This window comes from Pseudophryne corroboree, chromosome 2 (assembly GCF_028390025.1).
Source record: "Pseudophryne corroboree isolate aPseCor3 chromosome 2, aPseCor3.hap2, whole genome shotgun sequence".
NCBI classification, from domain to species: domain Eukaryota; kingdom Metazoa; phylum Chordata; class Amphibia; order Anura; family Myobatrachidae; genus Pseudophryne; species Pseudophryne corroboree.
The window spans coordinates 109,691,926-109,717,836 of NC_086445.1; the positions used below are offsets into that span (position 1 = coordinate 109,691,926).

Here is a 25,911-nt window from a genome sequence, read left to right on the forward strand (position 1 = left end):
CAGCTGCTGGCTGTGTCCTAGTGGCAGGAGTGGGTTTTACACTATGAGGTGTGAGGAGCTCCTAATAATATTACACCCACTCCTGTCACTAGGACACATCCAGCAGCCATTGTATAATGAGGAGACAATCACATGGACTGAGAGGGTTTGGGAGGAGGTGAAGAAATAGAGGACAACCACAAAAATGGACATTCTATGAATACTGTAGCATTTTCCTTACACCCATAATTATTATTATATAAATTACACAAGTAGAAAAAAGAAAAAAAATGTGCAACTTTCATTTATAATATTTCCACTATCGGGGATGAACTACATTTCCTATGATCCCCTATAGCTAATGCTGTGACTAGGACTAGAACATGCATCCTGGAGTATTTTACTTGCCATCCCTACTAATGAGCAGCGCTTGGCTGTTAGACTGTGCGCATCTGGATAAAGGTCAGTTTATATTCTACAGGTATTACAACTGAGCCTTCACCTTCTGTCAGTCAGCGCGGCCCCCTGTGCAGTAATCGTTCTCGGGGGAATGCACAAGACAGATCCGAAGAACAGAATGAAGCAATTTCAAGATATTTATGTGACTAAACAGATTCATTCTCAGAATAATCAGACACAGGCAGGCAATGCCTAAAGCTCCTGGATGTGACCACCTGATAATATATTCTCAATAAACCGTCTCCTCCCACACGTTTCAGATTGCTCTGTCCTGATGCGCATACAAAAATGCGCGGCCCTCAGCATGCGTTCACATGCTAATTAGCATAATTTGCAATCCTTACTGAATCGGGCCCATAGTGTAATACTGGCAACCGAATTCACAAACAGAAACATGTAGTGTATATTTGTACCAGAACCTATGGTCTACACTTCATGTAGACAATTGAAGCCAAAGAGAGTAGAAGCAAACCATTTTAAAAGACCGGGAAATTCCTTTTCTTAGTTCTTTAGTTGGTAGTGATTCCGGATCACCAGTAACTCAAAAGAAGACTCTTCATAGTGTAAAACCATACATGACATTTATTAAGGACATAAACCCAGTAAGATGGACTCCTACCCAAAAATGTGGTCTACCAATAAATGCAGACTGAAAGGCAAATGAAAATGCAGATACAGTAAATGGACACCTACCAGAAGAAATGAAGTGACCATAGAAATGAAACATAGGCAACTGGTGGCATCACCAGCCGACAACAGTAAAATGAGCACTTGCAATCCATCTGAAGGGTGCCAGCCCAACTGTTTTTTTAAAGGGGCAATCTGTTAGAAGGCATGGCTTAGCCTTGTAAGTGATTGCCCCTTTAAAAAAAAATGTCTGAGTTCGGCTGAAAACCCGCATGGCCGCTGTATTTGGACATCCAGCCCATGGAATTGGATTGTGTTGCATAGAGATTGTTAATGAGCAGACAGGGCTCCAAACAGATGCACTCACCTCTCCATCATCTGCAAAAACTATCTTCGTGTTAACTTTAAAATTCTTCTTTAGCGATTTTTTGGCGTCCTTAGCCTTGGTCAGTTTCTCAGCTTTCTTAAGTTTCGTTTTGGACATTTCATCTTCCTATTTAAATAAAAACAAAACATAAAACCAGGTCAGGGTGCAAACATCGTCACAGGACAGTGCATCCAGGACAGGATTTCATAAAGGAGAATAAACAATGCTAAGTATATAGAATAAAAGCTTCTACCAGAAATATAAACATGAAATGCTGATTTTGTTTTCTTTGACAATCCTAGTTGATTGAACCAATCACCTCAGAGCTATAATTTTATAGACTGTTCTAGATAAATGCTAGCTACAAGCAGATTAGTTGGTAGTGCAACTCCTCCACTCTTTAGAAGGTTTGATACATTTCCCCCTTGGACTGTTACAGCAACTGGATGACCTGCTGCATAGAGGAGAACGGCAGAACCTAGTAGGGTGTTCAATCCTGGGATCAGGATCAGCAGGATCCCAGGATTTAGGCCTAAAATTGCCCGGCATTCAATTCTGGGATTGGAGCTTCCAATCCCGGGGATTTTGGTTCAGAAAGCCCCCTTTGTTTTTTCAATGCCAGGCAGTATTGAGCGTCCTCAGGAGGCTCAAATGCTGCCCGGCTCCCTTCTCAAGGCTCCCCCTGCTCCCGGCTGAGCGAACTGCGCAGTGTGATGTGAAGTCAGAGGTCACGCTGCGCAGTCTGACACCATCCGCCCACACCTCGCTGCCCACCGCCTTAAGCAAGTGATAACACCTGCAGCAAGTGAACTCCCAGAGGATGGTGAGTAGGCTTGGCGGGTCCGGGAGGGGGGTGAGGTCGGGGAATTGAAGATTTTAATTTAAAACTCTTTAACACAGTGCTGGGTATCCCAGGATTGACCATTTTTCAATCCTGATACCCAGGATAGGAAAAAAAGGCCGGGATTGGCCACACTAGACCCTAGGTAAGTAGAATTCAGTGTAACTTAAAGTAATCCTATCAATTCAGGGCATTTACAGTTGTATTTTTAAACTACTTGCCTCAATACCGCATACTGTGCAAAACACTCAGCGTGTCTCAGCAGCTCAGTAATGTGTACTGTGACGTCTTGTTATTACATATTGCATCGCACTCGCATTGCAGGTGCAGCGAAACACCACTCACTCAAGGGGCACTAGAGACTCTGGGCTGTGACTGTAACCGCACTGTAATTAATTTTAAACATGTACAGATGGTGTAATGGTTAGCATTACTGCCTTACAGCACTGAGGTCATGGGTTAAATTTCCACCATGGCCCTAACTGTGTGGAGTTTGTATAGTCTCCCCGTGCTTGCGTGGGTTTCCTTCCACAATCCAAACATATACTGGTAGGTTAACTGGATCCCAACAAAATGAACCTTAGCATGAGTGTGTGTGCGTGTACATGTGATAGGGAATATAGGGGCAGATGCATTAACCTGGAGAAGGCATAAGGAAGTGATAAACCAGTGATATGTGCAAGGTGATAAACACACCAGCCAATCAGATTCTAACTGTTAATTTACATATTGGAGACGATTGGCTGGTTCCTTTATCACCTTGCACATATCACTGGTTTATCACTTCCTTATGCCTTCTCCAGGTTAATACATCAGCCCCATAGATTGTAAGCTCCATTGGGGCAGGGACTGATGTGAATGGGAAAATATTCTCTGTAAAGCACTGCGGAATGTGTGTGTGCTATATAAATAACTGGTAATAAATAATGTACAAATTCAGAGCTGAAGCACAATGGAACATGGCATGAGAAAAAGCCGCAGCATTATAGCACTTCCTATACAGATTCAGACTCATTCGCAAATGTAAAAGACACAAAAAAAGACACCCGACTTTAGCAGAGTCTACGCAACCTGGAGTGCCCAGAGGGGCTGTTTGACGTGACTGCAGCAAAGATATATGAGGACACATCTGTATATAACCCACAAAACCTAGGCAATGTAGAAAGGAAAGACACAAACCATCAAGTGATAAAATCTAGCATGTCGGACGAGGTTGCATGACCGACAAGGACCTTGTGCATGAATGCACAAATCTGAAGTATGTTTAGCGAGTCTAACCAACCTCTTGCTCTCCAGCTGTTGTGAAACTACAAGTACCAGCATGCCCTGCTACAGTATTGCTATTAGGGAATGATGAAACTGTGCCAGGGCAAGCTGGGAGGCGTCGTTTCAGAACAGCTGGAGAACCACAGGTTGGCCAGGCCCGATTTAGTGCCTTACTTTCCAGGTATCTACTGAAAAGTGGAACAAACTTCTGACGCTAAAATAACCACAGAAGAAGTCAATAGTCAGATCACATCTTAAATATGGGGTACAGATTTGGGCACCTCACTAAGTAGAATGCAGGTAAATCCAAGAAGGTTCAGAGGGAGGCAACTTCATTAATAAAGGGAATAAATATAATAATGAGTTAGGTTCTGCCATTTATCACAGGGTGATGGACTGTCTACAGAGGGACAGACTCCACTTTAGAAGTAATGCACACCTTCCAACATGTATAATAAAGGTATTAGAGGATGCGGTTACATCGCCGGCAGTCGGGATCCCGACGGTCAGGATACAGACGCCGGAATCCAGACCACTGACATTGCCGCCAGCCGGAATACCGGCTAACAGGGGCTATTCCCACTAGTGGGTGTCCAACACACCCACAGAGTGTGAATAGAACCTGTGGCGAGCCACCGAGCCTGCAAAGGGCTTCGTTACACTCGCCTCCCCTGCCGGCATTATGGCGGCCGGGATCCCTGAGTCGGTATGCTGACCGCTGGGATCCCGGCCGCCAGCATACCATACCCAACCTGGTATTAGGACAGAGTGTGTGCTCTGTGGTGCAAAATGAGAACGTGTGTAACCATGTCACACTGGACTGTGTGCCACATCCTATAACACTACACACACTACCCGCTGATACATGTGGCATTGACAGGGCAACACTTTGTGGCACAAAACTGCTACAAAGTCCTGATATACAGGGCAGCGGAACAATCCCCTCAAATTGGGTGGTATATTATAGCCATCTAATAACATATAGTTACACAACTATTTATTAGGCGGCAAGCAATTGATATTTCAACCTTTAGGATAGGACCGTGCACACCAGATAATACTTGCAGTGAAGAACTCTCCTTAGCTGTTCTAAGGGTTAACCCTACACACCACAGTGGTTACCTCATTCTTCCAGATCAAGGTCGTTCTAATAACGCTCAGCTCATAATAAATATCCATGCCCATAATGAGATGCTGGAATATGTCTGTACATCATAACTAAGGCACATTGTGCTGGGATAATTGCAAAAATCTCTCTACGGTCACTTATGAGTAGAGCCAGCCTGAGCTGCAGGCAGCTGTGAGAGTACAGGTCACTGCTCTGTAACTCCCTCAGATAAAGACTGGCCACAAGAGGCCAGAAGATGTTCTACTACATAAGCTGATTGAAAACACAGCTCTGGGCTATTACCATATGAAATGTGTACTGAGTGATCTCCACAGCCCGGTACCAAAAGTCAAAATAGTCTTTCACGTTGACAGCATAGCGCCGCAGTTTCCTGCTAATCCTCTAAAGCCGAACAGAAATATAATTTACGTTTCATGAAATTGCGGCATTCGTGAATCTCTTAGCAGTGGTGCAGGTTATGAATAGATATGTGACTTATGAGGGGGGACTCCAGTTCACCCAAGGGTGTAGCTACCATAGGTGCAGGCAGTGTAGCTTCTATGGGGCCTAGAGCTGAGAGGGGCCCATCTTCCCTGTCAAAGGTACACGAGTTATATACATTTTTCACCATTGGGTGATACATACAGGCACTTACAGACTTTTGCCTTTGGGTGTACAATATATCTAGTTATGCCCTGGACCTGCTCATTGTAATGTGGTATAAAATTAAATGGAGGCACTAAAGTGTGGTATAATGTGAACTGGGGGAACTGTTATGTACTGGGGACACTAGGGTAAATTTACTAAGATGGGAGTTCTATTAAAGATGGGAAGTTCCCTATAGCAACCAATCAGATTCCAGGTATTATCTTCTAGAAGGTTTTAGATAAATAAGTAGAATCTGGTTGCTATGGGCAACATCCCATCTTAAATACAACTCCCATCTTAGGAAATTTACCCCAATGTCTGAATTGGGAGTACTATGTTACATGGTATCCGGTCTCTAGGTCGACAGTGTCTAGGTTGACCACTACTGGGCAACAGTAACAATGTCGACAGAGTTTTTAGTTTAACATGTTCTAAGTCGACATGTCAAACGATCGACATGAGTTATTCACATTTTTTTTTTTTTTTTACTTTTTCATACTTTACGATCCATGTGGACTACTATTGGGAACGGTAACTTTGCCGGCAGTGTACTAATTGGGGTTCCCGGTCACTCTACGGCGAAAACGACACAAAACCCCGCCAAAAAAACCCTCATGTCGACATTTTGACCAGTCGACCTTGACCATATCAACCTAGAGATGCTGTAAACCTAAAATCCCTGTCGACCTAGTAACTGTCGACCAAATGTGGTCAACCTACACACTGTCGACCTAAGTGTGGTCGACCTTCAATACCACACCCATGTTACATAATGTTTGCTGGCTGCCCTACAATGTGACAGAATGTGAACTAGGGCACTATTACGTTCTTAAAAAAAAAAAACAAGGGCAATATTATGGGGCATAACACAAACTAAGGCAGAGAAAATGAACGAGGGCACTAATATGGGGCATAACATTAGCAACTGCTGTGGAGAGGGGTCTCTAGAAGCATTGGGACGGGGGCCCCTTTAAAATGTTGCTATGAGGCCCACACAGTTCTGGATACACCCCCATCAGTGCAGCCAAGACTTTGCAGCGATCTTTCAGTTGCCCAAAGGCTGGCTGGCTTGTATGCAGTTCAGTCACAGTATGGACACTTCACATAGAAATGTGTCAATGGTACAATTTTTGCTGTACAAAAAAAACAAACAAACAAACAATCTTGATTCTAGCATGCCCTGAGTTTTACTTTGCCAACTCATACTGAAAAATTATTGAGTTACTTCAACCTAAAAACCATGAGAAGTATTGTAGCCTGGAGGAAATAACAGAAATGATTTTCATATTTAGATTTTTGGTAGGGATTCCTGGACATGACCGATCACGATACTATCGGCACCGGCCTGCTCTCCGCGCTACAGCTGATTTGCTCTTTCGTCGGTTAAATGTAAGAGTCTTAAGTGGTCCCCGGTGAGAGCATAAATATTACATGATATTTACACTTGTGTGTCTTGCAGGCACACTTTGGGGCTTTCACTCAGAAAGTCTTTAAATAGCTCTTAAATGCTGCATTTTCTTTAAGCGTTGTTAACTCTTTCTGTGCCGCCCAGCGTCAGTGACTCTTTACTCTTTGAAGTAACATTCTGCATATGGACCAGACTACCTGCCGTCACCCACGACACGCATGCCAACTGCATACCTTAGATATTTTATTATTTTAATTAATGTATTCAATCTTTTCATCCCTTATTTATCCACTACAAACGAGGTAGGTGTTCTTTCTGCTCATCATCAGGACCGCCTCAGAGTCACAGCAAATTGCGTCAACTTGGGCCTAGAGCCGCCCACTACACCGTAGAAGTTAGTCAGATTTGAGATTTGACAAGTACTATATGATCTAATTGTTATCCCTGCAAATCACAGATTTATATATACACACAGACATACATTTTTTTTATTATAGAAACAGAGCAAAAGACGATGGAACCCGGAGGCTTGATCAAGCAAACTGTATTGGGCTAACAGCCAAAGTTTCAGGGCCCTGAGGCTTATGCTGCCTTGATAAAAGGGCTTTAGTGCCCTGAAACGTTGGTTGTCGGCACAATACAATTTGCTTCGTGAAGTCTTCGAGTGCTGCTGTCTTTTGTTCTGTCTCCTCCTCATGGTGCGAGGGCACCGGAGCTTATATACAGCAGGTGTGCCGAACTGTATACAGTAATTCTCATATCTGTCTCTCTCTCTCTCTATATATATATATATATATATATATATATCTTTCTATCTATCTGGGCAAGTAAGTAAACATAGGCATATATATAGTATCCATACCCTTAGTACTGAATGCATTGTGATTTTAGATTACAGTACCGTATGTGAGTTTTCTGTTTGGTAAATAGCGTTTGGGTGAGATATTTAGCCATTGATTTACAACAAAAGTCCCTTTGCATACAGTATACGGTATGTTAAGAGAGCACTAGCTTACACTTATTTGTGTATTCGTGACTAGTAAAAGGATGGATCGGATCACAAATCAGGAATACATGATTTAGCCACATCCTGAATTATATCAGATGCTACAGGGAAAATATAGTGTATTACTGCCTATATTAAAGATGATTGATAGATGACGACAGAATTAATATAATATGCTATGCAGACGTAGCAATATAAGGAAGTTTTTATTAAACATTATTTATTTACCATTACGTTTTATTTGTAGAACGCTAACATACTCTTTAGAACTGCATTGTGCAACTGTAGGCACAAGCAAGAAGAACCAATTCTTTATCAAAGCCTACCAGCTCTCACCCTAACAGTGCTCCATGCTTCCCCCCCCAACCCCCCCGCCAGATGAAGACCCCAATACAGCAGTGGGCAACACACCGGTTTAGGCTCCCTTCTATATACCAAATTTTGAAGAAAAACAAAAAAAACAAAAGATAAAAATGTATTCGACATTATTTTCCGTATCATCTGTATGCATTAATAAAAGTTTACTTTATTTTAATTATAGTACATATATATCCATGTGCATATATATATATATATATATATATACACACACACACACACACACACATGTATATACATACATATAAACACACACACATATGATATATATACATGCGTATATACGTGTACTGTGTATATATATATATATATATATATATATATATGTGTGTGTATGCATGTTTAATATGCTATGTGTATATATATATATATGTATGTATATATATATATATATATATATATGCGTGTGTGTATATACGGTATATATATATATATATATACACACACATATACACAGACACACTAGTTTTACGGACCCGGCATATACTGGGTCACCTCAGTCCCCACCCCCGTGCTTGGCTCCACCCAGTTCTGGAAACCCCCCCCATGCAAATCCTGCATTTGCCACTGCAGATGATACTCAATTCTATCTATCCTCCCCTAATTCCACCAGCCAATAGTAGTTACCAACCTGATATCTCTATCACTGTTGAAAACTCGACTATCTACCCTACCCCACAAGCTCGCTGCCTAGGTGTCATCCTTGACTCTGATCTGTCCTTTGTTCCCCACATTCAATCTGTCTCAAGATCATGTTACATGCATCTAAAAAACATATCCAAAATACGACCATACCTTACACAAGACACTGCTAAAACTCTAATCCAAGCTCTCATTATCTCCTGCATTGATTATTGCAATAGTCTCCTAACTGGTCTTCCCAAAACGAGACTCTCACCACTACAATCCATTCTGAATGCAGCGGCGAGGCTTATCTTCCTCGCTAGACGTTCATCGTCTGCAGATCCACTCCGTCAGTCCCTCCATTGGTTACCTGTACTCTACCGCATTCAATATAAAATACTTTTACGCACACACAAGGCCATTAACCAAACTACACCAACGTACATCTCTTCGCTTATCTCAAAATATCTCCCAACCCGACCTCTTCGCTCTGCACAAGACCTTGCAGGACTTTCATCGGGCTGCACCCACTCTGTGGAATGCTTTACCACGCACAATAAGACTCTCCTCTAGTCTCCAAACCTTCAAGCGTTCCCTGAAAACTCACCTCTTGAGGCAAGCACATCATGTTCCAGAACCGCCCACATAACTTTCATAAACCTTCTTATCAAATTGCATCCACTCTGTACAGTCCACACATATCTTCTCATTCTTCACTTTCCCTTCCTCTCAAACCCGGTTCATCATTGCTGTATGACCATATCATACAGCCCACCAAGAACCTTTGCAATCTGGCGAACAACTATGCAATAGGTAGCACCTTTCCTTGTGTACACATGCCTATTTCCCTATAGATTGTAAGCTTGCGAGCAGGGCCTTCCTACCTCTATGACTGTTTGTTATCACCCAGTTTGTTATTGTTGTTTGAAATTGTAAAGCGCAACGGAATTTGCTGCGCTATATAAGAAACTGTTAATAAATAAAATAATACATTTTCCATTATAATTTATCTGCCCCTGCATTGCACACTCACCCCTAGGCAGGATCCTAGGTTGCTTAGTGGAAGCAAGCACGGGGAGAACATACAAACGCCACTCAGTGCTGTGAGGCAGCAATGCTAATCACTGCACCATCCATATTGTATACGAGTACATTAAAACCTCCTAAAGATGGCAGGTGAAGAAGTTGGATACAGCAACCAATCAGATTCTAACTACCTTTTATTAAGTACATTATAAACAAATGACCGCTAGAAGGCTCTTTGGTTGCTATGGGCAACTTCACTACCTGTGCACATTAGGTGTGATACATCTCCTCTGAAATTGGGAATAAACAAATTAAAAAAAATAAACATGCACAAATTTTAATTTATATGCAAATTCTTAACTACTATGTAGCTATTCCAGCGCAAACTTCAACAGCCATCATCTGTAAGGGCCATAGCGAACTTGCTTCGGCACCAAACTAACACGAGAACACCGTCTCACCCAATTTTCCAAAAGCAAATATAAAATGCTTAAGAGGTGTGCAATGTGACAAGTTTTACGCTAGTCATATTATTAAATGGCGCAAACCGACTGACATCAACTCCCTACTACGCTTGCTGCCACAATTAAAGTATTAGTTAATTCTGCAGCATGATCTATGCTCGACATTTATCAATAAGTGAGACTGTCAGAGGTCACATCCGCCATGTTGACTGTATCCACGTTTTAGGCGATGGAACGGGCCCAGGAAGTGAGGACAGTTTTAAGGCTCTTATAATCTATTAGATGGCTGGCCTTTGCAGAAAAGATTATCCAAAAGACCTTTGGATGGGAACTCAGAAAAGACCCATAAAAATGCTCAATGTGCATCAAACTTAATTATATTACGGGCCTCCGCTTGGCTTCCACGCAATAAAACAAATGGCAGCTGGGATGTGCAGGCCACTCATCACACAGACTGAATAAGAAGCAAGGTCTTCCCATTCTGAATAGCAAAATTCATTTCTTTAAGTAAACTTTGCCGACCTTAATTTACAATGTAAAGAGGGCACTTGCTTACTTGTGTATTCATGACTACGAATGGTTGTATCTGATTAAAAAGCAGGAAAGCATGACTTGTGCTGTATCAGGAATGATTATCAGACTTATTATTTGGAGAACGTAGCACAGCCAACATTAGAGATCACTCACAGATCACAGAAATCTGAATCCATTCCCGGCTCAGACAATATTGCACTACATACAGGAGGGGAGAGAGGAATCAGATGCATTACTTTCCTGCTAACACAGCAATGCCGCTTAACCCTTACCGTGCAACGTATATCTAAAGCAATTCAATGAAAACAGTTGACTAAAGATGATAAAAAGCAACAATAACAGAATCATATATGAAAGTGTAAGGCATGTATTAAAAATCGATCTGGTCATCCCCGAGGCACCTTGTTCTGCTACTACCCTATGGGTTACAAAAAAATAAAGGGCTGCATTGTCATGAGCTTTGGCTCAGCCCACAATATTCCTGCTTCCAATGTACATAGGCAACAGGTAAAACATTCATAATTCACAGAAATGTACAGAGTGTGCTGTTCCTGTTCATGTCATTATTGCATCTCCACAAGAGGAAGATCCAGTTTAGAGAACCAGCGAGACAGGCCTGTGGGCTCATGTTGGTTAGCAGAATCAAGTGAACTCAGGATTCCATTCTGTAACAAATAGCTACTTTCTGTATGAGGTGTCAGGGCCCTGTCTGGGCACATGCACACCTGTTACATGCTTATATGCAATGATAGCTGCTCTCAGTGGGCGCACATGACTGGGTCAGTGAGTGCAATCTGACAGATAGTTACATGACTTGCCTGAGTCTGCTAAATGATGCTTGCAGGCTGCGAAATAGACACAATGACTCCATACACATTATAAACTCAGGATCCAACACCTGTACCTAGTGTACCAACCTAGCATGAAACACCGCCCTTAGTTGAATCCTCCCAGCCCTGACCTTTGCTTTATGACTGACCATTGGTTCTTGCTACCTGCCTGCCCTAACTTAGTGCCTGTTGTGACTATGGTGGCCAATCCCGGGATTGGGATCCCGGGATTTTGGCCTAAAATTGACCGGGATTGGAGTTTACAATCCCAGGAATCGGGCCAATGTTTTTTTTTTTGTTTTTTTTTTATGTGGGCAGCGTGCGAGCCAGTTCAGCACACGGCTCAGACAGTGCCCGGCTCCCCCTGCCCCCAGTTGTGCAACTGCATGCATTGTGCAGTGCGGCTTAGTGATAGGTCACGATGTGCGTAAGCCTCGCCGACGGCCCAGAATGCCCACACCTGCCTCCTGCCGCCCAAACTCAAAATCTGCCGGACCTGAGGAGGGAAATCCTGTTTCACACTATCCGGCTTGTACCAGGCAGCAAAATCCCAGCCGGCTTTTTGCCGCCGCCGCAAAGTGAAGTAATACAGAACACCATGTGTCCTTTCACACAGCACGGACCCGTCCAAGCGATCCAAACAACTCAGTGAATAACATTGTCCAATACACCCTTTCACACACACCGGTTCTTCAGTGGCTGCTGTGAGCATCTGCAGCTATACTCTACCCCCCAAACATGACAGTAAGCCTAGTTGTAACCTGTTTTTGTGCAGGCGGGTAGCATGTACTAGCTCCCAGATTCAAGTAGGGTGATAGGGACAGCTTGCAAAACTGTTCCCCGTACCAGTCACCCATCATACATACTACATTAAATTGCAGAAAGCCAGCTATAATTAATTTATAGGGCGAGGAAAGAATGAAAACACATTTTAGGGGAGATAAAGTGGAGAAGCTAGCCATATATACCAAACCGCTTCTAGCCATCATTAATCCAGCACAGTCTAAAAAGTCACAGACTATTGGTTGCTATGGGTAACTTCACTACTGGTTTGATACATCTCCCTCTGTTAAAAAGTTTTCCTCAAAATAAAATTTTTAAAGGTCACCTTCGCCATACAATCTCAGCTATTGTAAATTCATTTTGTGTCACTAGAGAAGTGTCAGCTTAAGCAAACAGATTTCGCTAAGAGAGATTCCCATCAGCTTAGCCACTGCCCGTGAGTCAGCAGACGAGACTAGAACACTTCTCAAATATGAAAGGTCACAAGTACAGGTCTTTATAGAGGCGTGTAACAGCGAGGATTCTGGGAGGAGTCTATAAGGGTCATTTTCATATCAGACCTTAGTTACTGCTGAAAATAGTCAGTAAAACAGGCAAAATATGGCAGCCCACTAATATGGACATTAATGTTTATATAGTAACTGTAAAGCAGTTAATGCTGCCCTTTATGTAAGAAATAGAACACGTAATGTCCTTGTTTATCTATAGCATTTAAAAACTGGAAGGACCGTGTCTCACAGATTTATGATGTAACACAGCCAGGCAGATTTTTTTTCTTTTGTTTGTTATATGAAATATTTATGAACTAAGACATAAATAGCAGGCAGATGCCGGGAGACCGCTTAATGATATAATGACACCGTCACTATATAACATATGTATCTACAGAGAAAATGACTTGCAGAATACTGAAATGTTATCATGTACTAGACAAGCTCTCAAATCTTCATTGTGAAGTTCTTCTATGTGTTATTGGCTTACAGTGTGCCCGCCTACACGACGACAGCCATATTGTAGATGGGTATGCAGCCAGTCCATAGGAATGAGTGGTATCATTGAGGCGTGCCTCTGCTGCCCTCCACAGTGCATATCAATAGGACTCGTCACAGTGGGGTCTATTCATGAAGCACTGATAAGAGTGGAGTGAGCCAGTGGAGAAGTTGCCCATGGCAACCAATCAGCATTTAAGTACCATTTAAAATTTGCATACTATACAATTGTACGGAGGAGCTGATTGGTTGCCATGGGCAACTTCTCCACAGCCTCACTTCTTCACTGCTTCATGTATAGACCCCAGTGCCTGCATGCACCGGCTAGCCCAATAGATGATAGCGGGCCTGTCTGTCGCCTTCATCTCCTCTTGCTTGCATGGAAGGAACTGGTCCCGGTGATATCACTGTGATGCAACTGCATTCTCATCAAGAGACCGTGCAGGGGGGCTCACTTATTGGCTATTAGCAGTTGGCGAAATATAAAGCAGGAGGACTGAATCCACAGCATTGATAGCAGCAGTCAGTCTAAAACATACAGTTAGTAGAAAATAATATAATGGTGTGGTAAGGTTTTGGGGATTATTTTTCCTTTGTCTGTTGAAATAAATGTGTGTTAAGAAGTGTGACGAGGCACAATGCATTCTCTGGGCCCCACTCGCAGCAAGACTGGATATTGTATTCCACGGTATCAGTTTGCACAATAAAGCAGACGTGCTATGTAGCTGGCATCAAAGAAGAACCATCAGAGTCAGTTACAGGATGGGGCTGTGTGTAAAATGTGGATTTATTTATGGTTATGATCAGCCCTGTATATGAAGAGGAGGTTATGATCGGTCCTGTATATAAGGATAATGGGGTGTTCATAAGTCCTGTGTATGAGCATAATGCACATTATTATTTATTATTATTTATTAACAGTTTCTTATATAGCGCAGCATATTCCGTTGCACTTTACAATTGGACACAATGATACAACAAAACTGGGTAATAACAAACAGTCAGAGGTAGGAAGGCCCTGCTCGCAAACTTACAATCTATATGGATATAGGCATTGATACACAAGGAAAGGCACTATCTACTGCATACTTGTCCACCGAATTACAAAGCTAAGTGGGTTGCATGATATCACATCACAGCAATGATGAACCCTGGTCAGAAAGAAGGGAAAGTGAAGAAAGAGAAAATATGTGGAGGATATGTGCGGACTATACAGTGGGTATATAATCAGATAGGAAAGCTTATGAAGGTTAAGTGAGCAGTTCTGGAATGTGGTAAGCTAGCCTGAAGAGGTGAGTTTTCAGGGAACGTTTGAAGGTTTGGAGACTAGGGGAGAGTCTTATTGTACGTGGTAGGGCATTCCACAGAGTGGGTACAGCCTGAAGGAAGTCGTGCAATCGTGCATGGGAGCAAGTAATGAGTGTGGATGAGAGACGTAGATCTTGTGCAGAGTGGAGAGGTCGGGTTGGGAGATATTTTGAGATGAGCGAAGAGATGTACATTGGTGTAGTATGGCCTTATATGTGAGTAAAAGTATTTTATATTGAATACGGTAGAATACATGTAACCAATGGAGGGACTGACAGAGTGGATCTGCAGACGATGAACGTCTAGCAAGTAAGATTAGCCTCGCAGCTGCATTCAGAATGGATTGTAGTGGTGAGAGTCTCTTTTTGGTAAGACCAGTAAGAAGACTATTGCAATAATCAATGCGGGAGATAATAAGAGCATGTATTGGAGTTTTTACAGCGTCTTGTGTAAGGTATGGTCCTATTTTGGATATGTTTTTTAGATGCATGTAATAAGATTTTGAGACAGATTGAATGTGGGGAACAAAGGACAGATCAGAGTCAAGTATGACACCTAGGCAGTGTGTTTGTGGGGTAGGATTGATTGTTGAGTTCTCAACAGTGATAGAGATATCAGTTTGGTAACTACTATTGGCCGGTGGAAATATAAGTAGCTCTGTTTTGGAAGTTTTAAGTTTGAGGTGGCGAAATGACATCCAAGATGAAACAGCAGAGAGGCATTCAGTGACCCTGACCAATACAGGTGGTGACAAATCTGGAGAGGATAGGTAGATTTGAGCATCATCTGCGTACAGATGATACTGAAATCCCAGAGAGCTGATTAGTTTACCAAGAGATGAGGTGTAGACTGAGAAAAACATGGTCAGTCCCATATGTAAGGATAATGAGGGTTATCACAATAAAGTGGCTAACCAGGGCATGATCATCAGACTTTGTCCTTGGAAGAAGGTGACAGGCTAATAATAGCAGTTATTATTGGTATATATCTTTTTAGTAGCCTAACATTTGAGTCTCTGCTTTTGGCAGGAGTGTTCGAAAAGAATCAAAACTCATTTCACTCCATCAGTCACTAAAAAGCCCTCTAGACATTCACTTCAAATTGCCACTCACCAACAGTGCGTGTGTGTGCGTGTGGTACTCATCACTGCCATACTAATGGAATGCATGCAGGCGCAATCTAGCACATCGCTCATTTACCCCGCTGGGTGAAAGGAGCGGCCCCCCATCCTCCCCCGCATCGCTCAGCACACATCGCACTGCGCTGAGCGGCGGGGGAGATGCATGCTGAGGGGTTCGCTCAGCATACATCTCTCCCGTGTATATGGCCCTTAACACTTGGAATTGCTCTCTGTACCCTTATCTGTGAGTATCAATATAAGTGCTCAGCCACAATTTCACAAAACAGTTTAAGGAACAGTTTTCAACGGACTCAGAGTAACTCTGCCAACTGGGCTGGGAGGAGAGTTTCAACTTCAACATCTCTCTTGGAGTGGTGGAACTCTGACAGACCAGGTTCTTCTGGAGAGGACATGGATGATTGATTTAGTAGGTAGCAAGTCAGCCATATCTACAATTTGGGTTTAACCCTGTGCACAGTGGTGAGAATTCCTGTCTGGCAACACCGAAGGCATGGGTTCAAACCTGAGATCCAGCTATAGATAGATAATTTTATATATATATATATATATATATACATACAGAGAGAGAGAGAGAGAGGGGGGGGGACAATCTGGTGGACAACTATGCAATAGGCAGCACCTTTCCTTGTGTATGAATGCCTACTTCCCTATAGATTGTAAGCTTGTGAGCAGGGCTCTCCCACCTCTATGACTGTTTGTTAATACCTGGTTTTATTATATTATTGTCATTTCCAATTGTAAAGAGCAACGGAATTTGCTGCGCTATATAAGAAACGGTTATATATATATATATATATATATATAAATAATTATTTATTTCTAGACTGTGTAAAGAGATAGATCGATCTATCTCTATGCATAGTATAGAAATAGATAAAAATAAAATAAAATGTATTATCTAAGTACTTAAAAGGCAAATACCACTGATTTATCACAAAATCTCCTGAACCATAAGGCTGGACCATACCTCCCAACTTTTAATCTGTAATAAGGGGGACACACCCGAAAAAGGGGTGTGGCCTAAGAAAGGGGGTGTGGCTTCACGGGAGGACACGTGCTCGCGAGCCACACCCCCGTTTTCATCACTGAGGGGGCATGCCCAGCACTCTGTGAGTCGCTGGCATGCCCCCTCTCCCTATGACTCCAGTGAATAGACGCTGTGCGCATGCGCACAGCGTCTATTCACCGGTGCTCTGCTAAGCAGGGCAGCGAGAAACAGAGCCTCCCAACTGCCCCCCACCCCGGGACACTGCAGCCCGCGGGTGGGACAGCGGGACAGTCCCCAAAAAACGGGAAGGTCACTCGATTTTCAGGAGCCTCCCGGCCATTTCGGGAGGGTAGGCAAGTATGATATACAGATGAAGCCATCTTTATCTTGGCCTTTAATAGGATTAATTGAGCCAGGGCAGTTAGACTTAGTCTACTGTTGTAATGATTTAATCCCCTGATGTATTGTTCTCTCTGTATTATATTGCAGCCGAGAACAATAGATGAAGGGTTTATGCTAATAAACCATGGTGTGCCTAGGCGCAGCAGGGAAGCCAAGATAAGCGTGGCTCCATCTGTATACACATATAATGTATATATAACTGTACATAAACACATATACTAATAGCACAATTATCTTTGTGTGCGCTTTTTTTTCCGCCTAACCAGCGTGATCTGAGAAAATGTAAACTTTTGTTTAACTGGTGAGGACCAATGATGTAACTATTTCTACAGTATGAATGAGAGCGTCAATTGAAAAGCCTGCAGCAAAGGACAGTCTCCATATACAGGATGATCACCGCTACACATTTACACGCAGAGAACTCTGTAAAGTTCCACATTGCCATCATTTAGCAGTCTCAGGAATGATACTAAACCCAGATAATTTATGTTCTCCCCTCTGTACATATCTGCCTGTACACCATTACCGCTCAGCTTTTATGCGAACCTTGTTAAAACAAGAATCGCTGAGGGGAGATTAATGAGGCAGCTGTGCAGAATTACCAAGTGATATGCTACTTGGAAGGAAGTAATATGTTTCCATCATGCTTAAGATATTACAGAGAAGAAGAAAAAAAACGGTGCACATTTAGCTAGCCTGGGATTGAAGGGGAAGGCAGAAAATGGGACGCAATTAGGTAAAATCTGTACCCGGCGCCGGAGCTGGCATCTACGTTTCTCTTTTAGAAATGTCAGTTCAAATGAATTATGCAAGAAACAAACATTTCCTCCCTGGCTGTCCCGAGCAGATTGCAAGGTACATGGCGCCTCATTCAGACCAGGGGTTTCATAGCACTGAATACTGATTAATAACTGCAGATGCCATAATCGACTTCTTTCTACAGTAAATGCCCAGCAAGAGAGTCTTCTACAGACAGCAGATTCATGACCAGCTGTGTTACAGCTATGTAGCAGGGGAGCAGGCCGTGGTAGGAGGAGCCTTTACAGGCTTGCAGTGAATATATACTTATTTTATGGGGCATATTTATCAGCAGGGGCGGATTGGCCATAGGGCTCACCAGGAAGATTACTGGTAGGCCGACGTGTCTGTGGGGCCTGTTTTGTGTATTGTCATGTGGCCCCACCACCCCAAGACACAGCCCACCACACTCTGCATTGTCCCCATTCATTCTGTTATTCCATGTCTGCAGTACAGCACCTCTGCCATCCAGTGATGCTGCCATGGCTACACGGTATGCAGTGGCGTAACTACTGCCCCCGCAGCCCTCACGGTGGCTTGGGGGCGAGGGGCGCCACTGACTTATAACAGATTGACATGCGGACGAGCGTCCGCATGTCAATCTGCAGGTCTCCTTCCCTCCGCCGCTGTAAGGAGGGACACGAAGCGCACAGCGCGCCCCCCCCCTGTGTCCCTCCCTGGCTCTCCGGCTGTCTAAAACAGGAAGTGCCGTTCGTGAGCTCTGATTGGCTCACGAACCGGCACTTCCTTTATTAGACAGCCGGAAAGCCAGGAGGGACACAGGGGGGCGCGCGCTGTGCGCTCCGTGTCCCTCCAACACAAAGGAGGGGGAGGGGAGCAAGCACTGTGGGGGACTATCTGGCACTGGGGGCATATACCTGGCAATGTGGGGGACTATCTGGCACTGGGGGCATATACCTGGCACTGTGGGGGACTATCTGGCACTGGGGGGCATATACCTGGCACTGGGGGCATATACCTGGCACTGGGGGGGACTATCTGGCACTGGGGGGCATATACTTGGCACTGGGGGCATATACCTGGCACTGTGGGGGACTATCTGGCACTGGGGGGCATATACTTGGCACTGGGGGCATATACCTGGCACTGTGGGGGACTATCTGGCACTGGGGGCATATACCTGGCACTGTGGGGGAATATCTGGCACTGGGGGCATATACCTGGCACTGTGGGGGAATATCTGGCACTGGGGGCATATACCTGGCACTGTGGGGGACTATCTGGCACTGGGGGCATATACCTGGCACTGTGGGGGACTATCTGGCACTGGGGGCATATACCTGGCACTGTGGGGGAATATCTGGCACTGGGGGCATATACCTGTCACTGTGGGGGACTATCTGGCACTGGGGGCATATGCCTGGCACTGTGTGGGAATATCTGGCACTGGGGGCATATACCTGGCACTGTGGGGGAATATCTGGCACTGGGGGCATATACCTGGCACTGTGGGGGACTATCTGGCACTGGGGGCATATACCTGGCACTGTGGGGGAATATCTGGCACTGGGGGCATATACCTGGCACTGTGGGGGAATATCTGGCACTGGGGGCATATACCTGGCACTGTGGGGGAATATCTGGCACTGGGGGGAGCAGGCACTGAGGGGGCATATGTGGCACTGTGGGGGAATATCTGGCACTGGGGGCATATACCTGGCACTGTGGGGGAATATCTGGCACTGGGGGCATATGTGGCACTGGGGGCACAGCCCTAGCAACAAGCACTACCCCCCTAGCAACGAGCATGACACCCAGTGCATGAAACCCCTGGCAACGAGCATGACACCCAGTGCATGAAACCCCTGGCAACGAGCATGACACCCTGAGCATGAAAACCCCTGGCACCGTGCATGGAACAAAGCATGAAACCCCTGGCAACGAGCAGGTAATTTAAAAGTAATTAGAAGCCTTACTGTAGAACTTAATGTGTAATGGGCATTACGGTGTGTGGCATAATGTATCACGGACATTGCGATGTGTGTCATAATGTGTCAGGCATTACGGTGTGTTGTATACTATATCACGGGCATTGTGGTATAATGTCTCGGGGTCATTGCGGTGTGGCATAATGTATAATGGGCATTGTGGTATGTGTCATACTGTGTCACAGATATGGTGTGTAGCATAATGTATAACGGGCATTGCGATTCCTGTCATAATGTGTCGGGGGCATTACGGTGTGTGGCATAATGTGTCGGGGGCATTACAGTGTGTGCATATTGTGTCATGTGCATTGTTGTGTGTGGCATAATGGCTAAGGCCATTGCAGTATGTGGAATAATGTATACTGGGCATTACTATAAGGAGGAAAAATGACAAATAATGTAAGGGGCATGAATCAGGATTATTTTTCTTTCCTGTGGTGGCTAACGTCTGGGCATGCAGGTTGCAAAACTGGGGTATAAGGTAGTCTTTTCCTGCAATACCACGCCCCTTTACGCGAAGCCACGCCCATTCCAATGAAGCCACACCCATTTTTGGCGGCACGCGCATATTTCTCCCTTTACTAGTGCCAATTATGGGGGGTATGGGGGCGCCGAAGAATTTTTTGGCTTGGGGGAGAAAAATTTCTAGTTACGCCACTGACGGTATGTTATACCACTTCTGCTGCCCATGTCGGGCCACTTCTACTAAATTTTACAGTGCCACTTTTGTTGCCAATCCAAACCTGGTTTCAAACACAGCTGCAACAAAAGACAAAAGGAAGGCCACAATTGCATGCCATCAGGACCCCACACCCTCATCAGACCGCACTCCCACCAGGGCTGCTTCCATAAATTTCCCATCCTGGTTTTCCATCCTGATCCACATCAGTTTATCAGGCCAGTTTTTCATAGTATTATGGAAAAATTACAATTACTGAATTTTTTTGCTTCCCAGCTACAGAAGGAGCCAAGCTAATCGTGGCCCAGTCTGCGCCTGGGCGTGCCCGCACAGGTGCGCCTACCGCCGAAGCGTCTACATCCGCGCGCCCCGGATGGAGACGCACCCTATTCACTAGAATCGGAGAGCTTCTCTGTACACTCCCAGCGGGGCTAGGCGGACGGATCGCCTGGTCACGCCGAGAGTGCACGCCTGTGATGGAGGCGCACTGGATGAGAGCGGCTCCATAACAGATGTGCACTCCCGGCATGTAGCTGCTTTATACCTACCGAGGCATTTGGGGAGGAGAGAGATCTTACGATCCCTCTCCTCTAGCCTCTGACCTTTGGTGAAAACTAGGGTTGTCCATTGGCCATCAATAGTTAGCAACAGTCGATGACCTGATGGCGAGTGGTTCACCATTAATGGAAAGCCACAGATGGTAAACATCGGCGGTTGATCCCTGATTGTGAGTGCGTGCGCATAGGCAAAGCATTGGTGGATCAACTATTGATGGTATTTTTGTTTACCAATGGAGGAATCCAATTGACCATCGATTGCCATTCCTACTGAAGACTCTCGGAAACTGTCACTGCACCCATGGTGAAGTCTTAAAAATGTGAGAGACTCCTCCAACACGCTGGGATGTAGTTCACAGGGACAGTGCTTTATCATAAGCGAGATCCCTGTAGAAAGTGGTGATACATAGCAGGGATGACCATGTAAAGAAATTATTATTCCCGATGTGGACGGATGATAAATGCGGCAATTTTGCAATTATTAATACACAGGCCCCTAAATCTTAATATTTTCATTTTCAAAAATGTTTATTATATAATTCTTCCTTTTTCTTTTTTCCTTAGACCAGTAAAGCAACGCACAAGCTAAGACATGCAATGGTAACGTCCCCCATAAGACATACAGAAGATCCATCAATGCATAGAAGACTTTTATAGGACAACCTCTTTCTGAATAAAAGGGAAACAAAAATGACTAAACATGAAATAATGATAAGCAAGAAACCGTTCAATGATCAGCATAATCCTAAGCGAGCCTATATCTCCGGCATCTCCCAACACGTCAAGCTCAATGCTCTCTTGTACACAGATCAATGTACTGTATTCAATAAACACAATATAAATGGGGAAACAGACATTCAGAACACCAGAATGTCGACAGTTATGATGTCAGCACCTGTAAAATGTTCACATGTTAAATCTCAACTTTCTGCAGGGACCAGATTGTTATGGTTAGGTTACAGGAGGGAATGTTTAGGGTTAGGCTACACATGGGTTAGAGTTAGGCTACACATGGGTTAGGGTTAGGGTTAGGCCATCGGAAGCACTGCGGGAATGAGACAGTAGTCCTCATCAGCTGACTGCCAAACCCAGAAGACACAGCTGGAGCCGCCGGTCCCGCTGAACCAGGTAAGTCACCACTGGACCAATAGAAATTTAATCAGTGTCAACACTGCTGCATGTTGACATTACGACCACGTCTACAAAATATACCACACCCATATATAAGAGGGCTCTGCATTGCTACATCAAAGTTTTTCGCCCTACAAAGATTAACACCCCCACCCCCGCTGTAAAAGAAAACTTTGGTGCAATTGAACCTAGAGGCCTGTACAGTACACAATGGGGGGTATTCAATTGTTAAAAAAATCAGTCGGGTGTCTGTTTTTCCTCTCTAATAAGTCCCGGCAGGCAATGTTTGGCAGTTTGTGGTGACAGTTGGTGTGACTTCCCCATCTGAATTTTGGCCTATGCTACAGTGGAGGAGCTGATCCCCCGTGCCAATGGCAAAATGAACAGAGATTATAACACAGGAAAGTGGCAGCACGACAAATGCATATGTTGCAGAACCCAGTGGGAACTGCTCTTTACAGATTATGCCACTTGTACAGCTGTTAAGTCTCAACTCTGGTATCAGAATGTTGTAAATCATCTTTTTCCCTGTCACTCTTACATAGTCACTGACCATAGTTGTGAGAAAGATGTGACATTTACATGCAGTCAGCAATATCATAATTCTATCGTATGTAAGTGTATGAACGACCAGTCATGGCAATAGTATTTCACATTCTACCAGCAATAACTCCATAAGAATATGAGTCTTCTTACTAATGGCTGAAGGGTAAAGCATAGTTGCCTACCCTCGGGAGACTCCCGGTTTAGCGTGGAGTCTCCCGCTGCCCCTTAAATATAAATGATCCTCCCACATTCCCCTCTTCCCCGTCAGGAATTCGGACTGGACATCCGCGAGTGCCGATGCGATGGGGGCGGGGCCTGCATGACAGGACAACGCGTGACTTCGGGATACTTGCAGGCCAGTGGGTAGCGGCAGTGCAGAAGCCGGGGAGTAAGGGCCACGCACCAGACTGCTCTAACTGGCTGGCTGCCTTCCTGTCCACCCACCTACCCGCCCGCCACAATTAAGGAGAGCCTGAGATAGGGAGAAGCACAAGATCCGGAGGTGGACTGCATAGCCTCACAGTCACACTGCCTGAGAAATGACTGGCACAGCCTGCACCACTGACTCCAGCCCACATGCAGCAAGCTGACAACCCCCAGGACCTGCATTCCATACTCATGTTAATTGTTACACACCCTGGCTGGGTGTCATATAGATTTCGTGCAGGTGCTATTCTGACTTGTCATGCTGGAGAACGTAGGTTACATAAATTCTATCAGCGGAGACAGACACTTAACCCCCTGCTACACATGGTCATAGACAAGCTGCAAGCTGACTTCCTGACGGTATGGGTTTAAGTTACCGGCAGTCGGGATCCCGGCTGTCTGAATAACGAAGCCGGAATCCCGACACCAGTCACAATGCCGGTGCCGGAATTCCAAAATGGTCAGGAGACCCATGTCGGAATCCCAACCATACCACCGCGGCTAGCTTTGGGGCCGAGAAAGGGGGAGGGGGGGGGGGGGGTTAGATTACGCTCCCCCGGGGGAGGTGAGGGTTAGGTTGCAGGAAGGAGGGGTTAGGGTTAGGCTGCAGGGGAGGGATGATTCAGTTTAGGCTGCTGGGAGGGGGGGGGTTAGGTTTAGGCAACGCGGAGGGTAGGTTACTGTTAGGCACTATAGGGGGAGGTTAGGGTTAGGGGAGAGAGGAACTCACCCCTGTCGGTATCCCGGAGTCGGTCACCTGACTGCCAGGATACTTTCCTGACAGGCTCATGTTTATTATAGGTGAAAAAAATATTTATCTGGTCAGTTTCAGGCAATTGAATACAGGTTGAGTATCCCATATCCAAATATTCCGAAATACGGAATATTCCGAAATACTGACTTTTTTGAGTGAGAGTGAGATAGTGAAACCTTTGTTTTCTGATGGCTCAATGTACACAAACTTTGTTTAATACACAAAGTTATAAAAAATATTGTATTAAATGACCTTCAGGCTGTGTGTGTGTATAAGGTGTATATGAAATATAAATGAATTGTGTGAATGTAGACACTTTGTTTAACGCACAAATTTATAAAAAAATATTGGCTAAGATTGACTTCAGGCTGTGTGTATAAGGTGTATATGAAATATAAATGCATTCTGTGCTTAGACTTAGGTCCCATCACCATGATATCTCGTTATGGTATGCAATTATTCCAAAATACGGAAAAATCAGATATCCAAAATACCTCTGGTCCCAAGCATTTTGGATAAGGGAGACTCAACCTGTATAAGCTTCTCTATAGATCTGGCAAATACACAATGTAGAGGGCTGATTAATAGAAGCATAATACAATTGTGACCAGGTTCAACCTAGGGGTCTAGGCTGCAACCCAAAATCATAGCTGCCGACCCGTCTACCGCTGCCCCGCAAATTATCGTACAGCTCCAGGATCCTCCCCCCTGCCCCCCATCATTAGAATGTGGACTGCGTATGCACAAATCTGGAATTGACGGGGGAGGGGCCTGCAGCAGAGACGTCACTATGCGTGATGCCATGTTGCTGAAAGGCTGGCGACTGGCACCGCAGGGTTGTGGATAGCAGAGCACAATAAAGTAGCGCTTGTAACGCTGGATGAGGAGAACTCAAAGCAGAAGCTGTTTCTTGGCGGCAGTGGAAGAAGAGTCGGGGGCGGCAGCAGTAGCATCTTCTCCCCCAAAGGTGGTCTGTTCATAAAAAAAATCCCCCCTGCCGTGTAATGTGGGTGTGTATTGGTTGTGACGTCCGTATGTAGCCCTGCTGTGTAATGTAGGTGTGATGTCAGTATGTAACATGTGCCGCGCTTTATACTGCAGGCGCACCCGAGTGACAAAAGTTACGCCCAAGTGGAGTTGATAGACACGCCCCTTGAGTGGACTGTGACGCGCCCCCTTAACAGCGTGCTGCGCTGCACATTAGAGTACTGGCTACAATCTCCCTGTATGGTGTAAAGAACGTGTTACTGAACAGGTGAATAAGACCTACAGTAGTTATATGCAATGTAATTAGAAAGTCCAGTATACAGTATGTTTTACGTCCAGCCTGCCGCAGTATTAAAGAACAACGCCTAGAAATAGACTTTTGCATATCCATTATTATGGCCAATGCCTGCATTCTGTGCAAACATTCCAAGCTTTTATAAAGTATTTTAGGCATCAGGGCTTCTCTATTTCCCAACAATTTCTTTCATTAAAGCCTGTATAGAAATGCAGATGAGACATCGCTGTAACCAGAGATCTATAAAGCGTAATCTCTGCTGAACAATTTGCAGCAAGTGAGTCATCTGGGCCGGCACAAATTAGCAGCAATTGTTGTAAAGTGCGTTTCTGTCACAGATTACATTGCTAGGTTCTAGCTGTTCCTTATAGCAGCCTGTCTACCATTATCTCTCTCAGCAGATTGTACTGACATCCCTGACAAACCCATGCTTAAACGCAAGTCTGTGGAACAGAGGTCACTCACCACGTCAAATATCATTTCAGACATTGGGGGTGATTCAGACCTGATCGTAGTTGTGCTAAATTGATCTAGTCCGCCCCGCATGTCAGGCCCAGGCCCAGCCCCACCGCACATGTACAAAAGCATCGCACAGCGGCAATGCTTTTGTACT

At 44.6% G+C, this 25,911-nt stretch overlaps 1 protein-coding gene across 2 annotated transcripts in view; it reads right to left on the reverse strand.

The window, feature by feature from the left end:
- DDX10 (DEAD-box helicase 10) overlaps positions 1-25,911 on the reverse strand; it is a 518,528-nt gene that overhangs the window by 301,879 nt on the left and 190,738 nt on the right. For both annotated transcript variants that reach the window (XM_063951594.1, XM_063951595.1), the window contains exon 14: positions 1,433-1,558. In XM_063951594.1, coding sequence (XP_063807664.1) covers positions 1,433-1,558 — 126 coding nt within the window. The remainder of the gene's footprint in view (positions 1-1,432; positions 1,559-25,911) is intronic.